Source organism: Glycine max, chromosome 9 (assembly GCF_000004515.6).
Source record: "Glycine max cultivar Williams 82 chromosome 9, Glycine_max_v4.0, whole genome shotgun sequence".
Classification (NCBI taxonomy): domain Eukaryota; kingdom Viridiplantae; phylum Streptophyta; class Magnoliopsida; order Fabales; family Fabaceae; genus Glycine; species Glycine max.
The window spans coordinates 41,527,993-41,535,252 of NC_038245.2; the positions used below are offsets into that span (position 1 = coordinate 41,527,993).

A 7,260-nucleotide genomic window follows, 5' to 3' on the forward strand; every position below is an offset into this window, starting at 1 on the left:
GTTCTGCATACAAAGATCAAGAAATGAAGTTTTTTTAATTCTTTATTACAGGTTCTATTGTTCGGTAGTTGATAATTTGAAATTGTATTCAATTAGTATTTATATATATTAGTGATTATTTTAATTTACAATTAATTAAGAGATTCTATTTTATAAAACTATCTGTTATAGACAAAATAATAAAGAGTATAGTAATTAATGTTAATAATAAACAAAAAAAAAACAAATTTAATTTCTAGGTCTTAACATTACAATCCCACTGTTTGTTTGCTAACCAGTAAAAAATTGTGAAGAACTTTTCCGTCCATAGAAATTGAAAGGGTTGACATAATGATATAAAATTCTATTGCATTCATATAAGTGAAAATGATTAATTTAGGAGGAGAATCTGCATTTCATTCCCGTCTTGTGTATAAAATTTTTGGATCTGAGGCAATCATACACTGCGAGGAGGGTTAACCTCTGATTCAACAACACCCATAATCTCAAATCTAGGAAAAAAAATCTTGAAACAGAAAATAAATATTTATTTTAAATTAAATTTTCCCTAGGTAATTTTTTTTTATCAACAAAAGATTTTTTTTAATTAAAAATTACATTCAGCACTAGAAGTGCCAAACTCAGATACACAAAGCATGTGGTCTAGAAAGCCAAGAATGGCGTAACAATACAACTTTCCATCCCAGACAAATTTTTACAGTCGACTTGTGTCAAGTGTTGTTGGTAGACATCCTTTTGTATGACACCATGCGTTATATTGAAACACCAGCTTTTGATTTAATTAATGTTCAATGTGTTAAGTCTTAAGCATAGCTTAGTGCATTGTATAAACCAGTAAAATCTCTGCTTTGCCGTGTATGCTTTGATAATTTTCTATAGGTAATTAAATTTAATTACTTCTTTTATTATTTCAATCACCTATTCACATATTAAAAAAGACAGGTCTTACACCGTGTTTCTCTATACTCGCCTTTTTGAATTTAATTTTGCATTGTTTATGAAGTATCACTGCTAATTTGCATTCCTCTTTGTTGCTATATTGTTTTCTGTTCTTACAATTTTAGAGACAAAACCATCTCTATAAGCAGAATGTCAGTTATGGATTCATTAGAGTCTTTGTTGTCAACTAAACCAGAAAAAATTAATGGTGATAATTGTTTTCCTAGCAGCATCAAATGAAACTTTGGATTACTGAATTGAGTTTAATCTGTTATGTCCAATGGAAAATCTGAAAAGAAGAGTTCTGAGAAAACCTCTGATGAATTGGTCCACATTACTGGTTCTGGTTTTTCTAGGGACAAAGATGATTTCACTTTCAGTGACAGATATTTTTTGTCATAGTTGCATTTTAAGTGTTCTTTTCTGGTAATGTTATAAAACCTTTTGTCATACTACAACTGCTGTGTAGTGTAGAGATGCTCTCGAATTCAAATATGGCTCTGGGGAAAAGTATGGTAACTAAATGAGGGAAGAGGATGATTGAAAGTGCAATACATATGCGAATATTTCAAATATATCATTGGTGTAGCTGCAGTTAGATAACTAAAAGATTTACGAACTAAACTTAAAAAAAGAAATAGAAAACAGTGAGAGGAAAAACCGTTTTGTCGGATACAAATGATCAATGATGAAATAATCATATAAAGTGAAGCTCAGAAGCAAGTTTGTTAAGTTACTATTTAACTGATCACTAGACACATCAAAGAGAGAGAGAGATGGGAAGATTTGATTAAGATTTAAGAAGAAGGATTGTCATATTTTAACTAGAAGCGTATCACATCTTGCAGAGTGCATTCAGGTATAACAGCTATAAACTGATTACTCCTTTTATTTTTATTTTATCTATATCTATATTGATAAGCTTTTAATTATTTCTATTAGATAACTCCCCTTATAGATGCCACAGTTTGGTTTAATACATTGAGATTCATGGTTTCCAGTTTTTGGTCTTTTCTTGTGCATTTAGGACATATGGAAAATGAAATACATTTATATTTATCATGTAAGAACATGTTTGTATTGTCATTAAACCTTGTTGAACGTGAATTCAATGTGAGACAAGGATTCAAGTTCAATGTGCCTCGAAAAGTGTAATCCGGCTGAAACAAGCGCAACATAAATAGTTAAGTAAATTTCTAACCTACTCCTTCACCTTCACACAATTTTCAATGATGTAGGGCTAACCTGAAATTGCATATCTGAAGCAAAATACTGTCTCTGTTCAACAAAAATTCAATAAGTAGACACCACAAAGAATCAGGATCGTTGGTAGCATGAATAAAGACTATGTTATCTGGTTGAATCCCCATGTTCCTTCCCTAATGCCCTGAAGGGTCTGTAGCAGCTGTTTCATGGATGGCCTGAATTCCTTGGGACACTGCACACACTGAAATGCTAACTCTGCTACTGCTGTTATCATTTCCATTATGTTTTTATCAGAACCAAACCGAAAACTTGGATCCACTACCTCGTTTAATTGATTGTTTAAGATTTTTCTCTTTGCATACTGTGCGAGAGTATCATCATCTGTGCCTTCCAATGAACTTGGGCGAATGGATGATATGAGTTCGAACAAGACCACCCCAAAACTATAGACATCACTTTTGTCACTAACTCTTCCAGATTCATAGTAGTCAGGATCTATGTAAGCACGTGTTCCTACTGGAATAGTTGAAACATGAGTAGCATGATCTGGAAGAGACCGTGAGAATCCAAAATCTGCAACTTTGACAGTAAAATTTTCATCCAACAGAATGTTACTCCCTTTTACGTCACGGTGGATGATAGCTGAGTCATGAAGAAATACCAAGGCAGCTGCAGTTTCAATGGCAATATTCAATCTAGTATGCCATGGTAGTTTACCATGGGAAGATTCATGAAGATGTTTAGTAAGAGTGCCATTGGAGATGTACTCGTAAACTAGCATGGGTTTGTCGCAATTGCGAGAAGTGCGGCCATAAAGTGAAACCAGATTTTGATGGTGCAAGAGACCTAAGATGTCAGTTTCTTTCATGAATTGCTTAATGGTCTCTTCTGTCTCGTTCTCTTCATGGAAACATTTTACTGCAACCTCTCGCCCATCTTTAAGTTTCCCTGATACAGTGGCATGCCATAAAAAAACATAGATATAAGCATATTTCTTAATAGGGAACACTGATTTAAAATATGCAGACTAATTAGCGTCTCACCATAGTACACGCTTCCATACCCTCCCTTTCCAAGGAAATTGTCAAAATTGTTAGTAGCTTCTTCAAGTTCAGCATTGTGGAAGATTTTCAAAGCTGAGATATCTGAATTATAGGACATAAATAAAACCTTTTACCCTCAGTCTGTTGACAAACACACACACACACACACAAGCATAGAAGCTAGAAAACAAAGAGAATTTTAAAAAAGGGACATAATATGGTTTTATCATACCTTTTGTTGAGTAAGAGCCTGTTTCAATTCTCCCTGGCTTTATGCCATTGAGAATCTCTAGCACCTGTTCCGTGTTTGGCCTTAATTCTTGTGGACATTTCATGCACATAAATGCAAGCTCAGCTGTAGCAGTCATTACCTGCTTGATCTTAAGGTTTGAGTCGAAGCCAAGTCTTCGATCCAACAGCTCCACCAAAGCTTGGTTTTCCATTTTTTTGCTTAAAACGGTAGCAATATTATCCTCTTCATTCAGAAACCAGTCTTTTGCCAGCGTCGATGATAGAAGCTCACACAAAACCACCCCAAAGCTATAAACATCATTTTTTACGCTAAGTTGGCCTTTTGTCAAATACTCTGGGTCCATATAACCACTTGACCCTGCCCTATCACCAGTAACATGGGTCGCATGCACCGGAACTCCATCTGGAAGTTTCTGCGACAAAAGAAGGTTACCAACTTTTGCACAAAAGTTCGCATCTAGGAAAATATTACTGGACTTCACATTGCGGTGGATGATGCCATAATTGTGAAGATGGTTCAATGCATTTGCAATATCAAATGCTATATCCAATCGTTTAAGCCAAGGTAGTGTAATCTTTTCGTCCTTTTCACTATGAAGATGAGCAGCAAGATTGCCATTGGATAGGTATTCTGTCACTAGCAGAGATTCCTCATGATGAGAAGCACACCCGTAAATTGACACAATATTTTTGTGAGGCAAGTAATTTAGGATAATAGTTTCATTGATAAACTGTTGTAATAAGTAGCGCTGGTCTCCGTTAAAGCGCTGAATTGTAATCTCACGTCCATCCTCAAGTTTTCCTATAACAATGTAGATAATCAGAAGAAACTGTTCAATGCAAAAACATGAGGTATATGTAGTCCTTTTAGTGATTATGTTAATCAAAATTATAGATTTACTTAGGTATTTAATGCCAAATTTGAATTTCAATCTTGATTGTGTGAATTACTAAGGAAAAATTCTAATTTTAATTAAATAACAATGCTCAAAACACTTAATATGAAAGGCTCTTAGTCACATAAAAGGCTACAGCATAGTCTAACCGTGATATTGAGTGATAAGGCCTGTCTTTCCACCTCTCTTTCCAATGAAATGAAATCGATCAAAATTATTTGTGGCTTTTCTAAGTTCCTTGTAGGGAAAGATTCGCCACTTCAACTTACTGTGCTTTTCCTTTTGCATTGTGTCTGAAGATGTGCTAGTGAAACAGCACACAAAGATATCACGCCTCAATCTCATGAGGTAATTACGAATGTTGCAGGATCGTTGGGATGCTGGATGTAAGTGAGGTAAAATGTGGCTGATCAGAATTGCAAATTTCTCTGCAGACTAAATTCTATAACGTTTAATTCCTGTTCAAATAAGATCATAGAATTAAAAATTTGGTGGAATAAAATGAATAGTTATGTGGATCAACTAAAATAAAATGTGGTTGTTCCTGCTGGCAAACCTATTATACTACCATGTATATAACAACAATTCTGCGTGGATAAATAAAGGTTACCATTTGATCAACCCCCAGTTGATCTATGAATGGTGTGAAATTTAGGTGGAATGAGAGGAAGAAGTTACCAAAAAGGTAAAATTAACTATAAGAGAAGAAGAGTTAGATGAGTAGAAAAAATTATTTCTTCCTTTAAAACTCCTGTAGTATATATTCCTTCCTTTAAAATTAAAAGGACCTGTTGTTTTGGTAGAGACTGCAGTTGTTTTTCAAGGAGACAATCCTAAGTCAGTTAAGATCATTATAAGGGATGAAACTCCTCTGTGAGTATTTAATGCAATTACTACATACCCATGATTCAAATCGAGACCACTAAATTAAGCTAAAACAATCTTGTACCAATTGTTTTCATGGTTTGAGGAATACCTATCTTTGAATGGTTATTTTTCTCCTAATTAAAGAAAAAAATTGGAAAATATAATAAGAAAATTACTTAATAAGGACAGTTAACTACAAGGATATAAAAAATTTGTTGCTTGTAAACATTAACAAACAAAATAAATAAGATAAATATGAATTTTCCTATACATATTATTCTCATGTTTAAGTAGTATTTATGTATATCTTTGTGCTGACATTTTATTTTTGGTCGAATGAGATGAACAAATGTCATTTAAACAAAAGAATTCATCACAGTTATTAAGTATGTAGTACCGAGACCAGGTTTCTCAGTTCTCACCTTGTGTAGAGCAAACAATCCCTCGAAAGACAAGGTGTCCCCAACAATTTTTGGACGATGAATTACCCCTTTGAAGGAATACTCTGCCAATGCCAGAGGTAGTGATCCAAGTGTACTGACTCAGAAAGTCTCAACTTGGAGACTGATAAGCAATCTAGAAAATGAAATTAACCGAGGTAACGTCCTTCTTGATTAAGTGCTGTTCTATGAATAAGTTGTGAACTTTGAGGATCAAGAATAACTAAGATGAATGAGTTTTAATTTGCTGTTGAACGCGTATAAGTGTAAAAAATAGCATTAAAAAGGAAAGAACGAAGAAATAGCAGTGTAACAAGGAGAGAAAAAGGAAGAAAAAAGGAAGCTGCGGAACGCACGAGGATTTCATATCCAAGCATGCATTTAGTAGGATAGTGACTTTTCTTCTAACAGAGTATTTGATTTGATTAGGAGAAATGCTATACTTTTTGACATTTTTTTTATCACTGATGGAAATTTGTTTTCTTTTTTTACTGAACTGATGGAAATTTGTTAGAAAGTGTGAATTCCATATTTTTATTTAATTAGTGAAATTTGCTCATAATTTAATTAATAATTTTATGTGCTAAGAAAACTAGAAAGGTGTATTGTACGTCAAAACTTTATTTTTGTTAGTGTATAAAAACAGTGTGAATAGTGAATACCGCGTCAAGTGAAAGACAAAATTCATTAATTGTGCGAAGAATAGGCTCTATTCGTGTCTTGTTTCCATTTGTTCCAAACTAAAGTTTGTTGGATTGGAGATAGTGTCAAACAGCTGTGAGTGAAGATGAGTGCCTAATTTTTTTTCAGTCAGAAAACTACAAGAAACAGGAAAAGGACTATTCTAATAAAAGAAGAAGAAGACGAAGAGTATTATTTCATCAATGTTATGCTATTTCTTTTCAAAATATGAAAATAATCATGCGGCAAGTGGGACACAATGTGAACTTTGGTAGCATTGTAACAAGTATTTGGACCCCAGATAAGAGCATTTTTGGAGTTCTCCATTAAGGATTTCATCCATGGAAAAATCTTAAAGATGGGTCTGGTTAGTTATCATCTTCGCTAAATACAGGCAAAGATGATATCGGTTCAATCAATGTTACACTTTTATGGGAGTAACATTCTGTTGGATGAAAATATACCAAGGAAGCTGCATTTTTAACGGCAATATTCAATCTAGTGTGCCATGGCAGTATACCACGGGAAGATTCATGAAGATGTTTAGTAAGAGTGCCATTGGAGATGTACTCGTACACTAACATGCGTTTGTTGCTATGGCAAGAAGTGCGACCATAAAGTGAAACCAGATTTTGATGGTTCAAGAGACCTAAGATGTCAGTTTTTTTCATGAATTGCTTAATGGTCTCTTCTGTCTCGTTTTCGTCGTGGAGACATTTTATTGAAACCTCTTGCCCATCTTGAAGTTTTCCTAATATGCATATTTCTTACAGGGAGCACTGATTTAAAATATGCAGACTAATTAGCCTCTCACCATAGTACACGATTCCATACCCTCCATTTCCAAAGAAATTGTCAAAATTGTTAGTAGCTTCTTCAAGTTCAGCATTTACACAAAAGAGTTCATCACAATTATTAAGTGTATAGCACCAAGAC

General features: G+C 34.0%; 1 protein-coding gene across 3 annotated transcripts; it reads right to left on the minus strand.

Moving 5' to 3' along the window:
- Positions 1–1,970: 1,970 nt before the first annotated feature.
- On the minus strand, positions 1,971–6,029 carry LOC100776297 (LEAF RUST 10 DISEASE-RESISTANCE LOCUS RECEPTOR-LIKE PROTEIN KINASE-like 1.3). 3 transcript variants are annotated; one of them, XM_041005024.1, is made up of 6 exons: positions 5,626–6,029; positions 4,606–4,794; positions 3,421–4,242; positions 3,189–3,290; positions 2,185–3,093; positions 1,971–2,099 (listed from the first exon to the last, which is right to left on the minus strand). In XM_041005024.1, exons 2-5 carry the CDS (start codon positions 4,679–4,681, stop codon positions 2,285–2,287), a joined length of 1,809 nt encoding a protein of 602 aa, XP_040860958.1. In that variant the 5' UTR covers positions 4,682–4,794; positions 5,626–6,029; the 3' UTR covers positions 1,971–2,099; positions 2,185–2,284. The 3 variants fall into 3 exon arrangements, with proteins under 3 accessions (XP_040860958.1, XP_040860957.1, XP_006587493.1); XM_041005023.1 differs by having other exon boundaries at positions 4,486–4,794; XM_006587430.4 differs by having other exon boundaries at positions 1,971–3,093; positions 4,486–4,794.
- Between the last annotated feature and the right edge of the window lie 1,231 nt (positions 6,030–7,260).

Bases quoted from the DNA above. Each gene is read 5' to 3' on its own strand.
- LOC100776297 (XM_041005023.1), bottom strand. From the start codon at position 4,681: ATGAGATTGAGGCGTGATATCTTTGTGTGCTGTTTCACTAGCACATCT. The intron at 4,243-4,485 runs GTTAGACTATGC...ACATTGTTATAG, and splicing joins CCTTATCACTCAATATCACG to GAAAACTTGAGGATGGACGT. The intron at 3,291-3,420 runs GTATGATAAAAC...CCTATAATTCAG, and splicing joins AGGCTCTTACTCAACAAAAG to ATATCTCAGCTTTGAAAATC.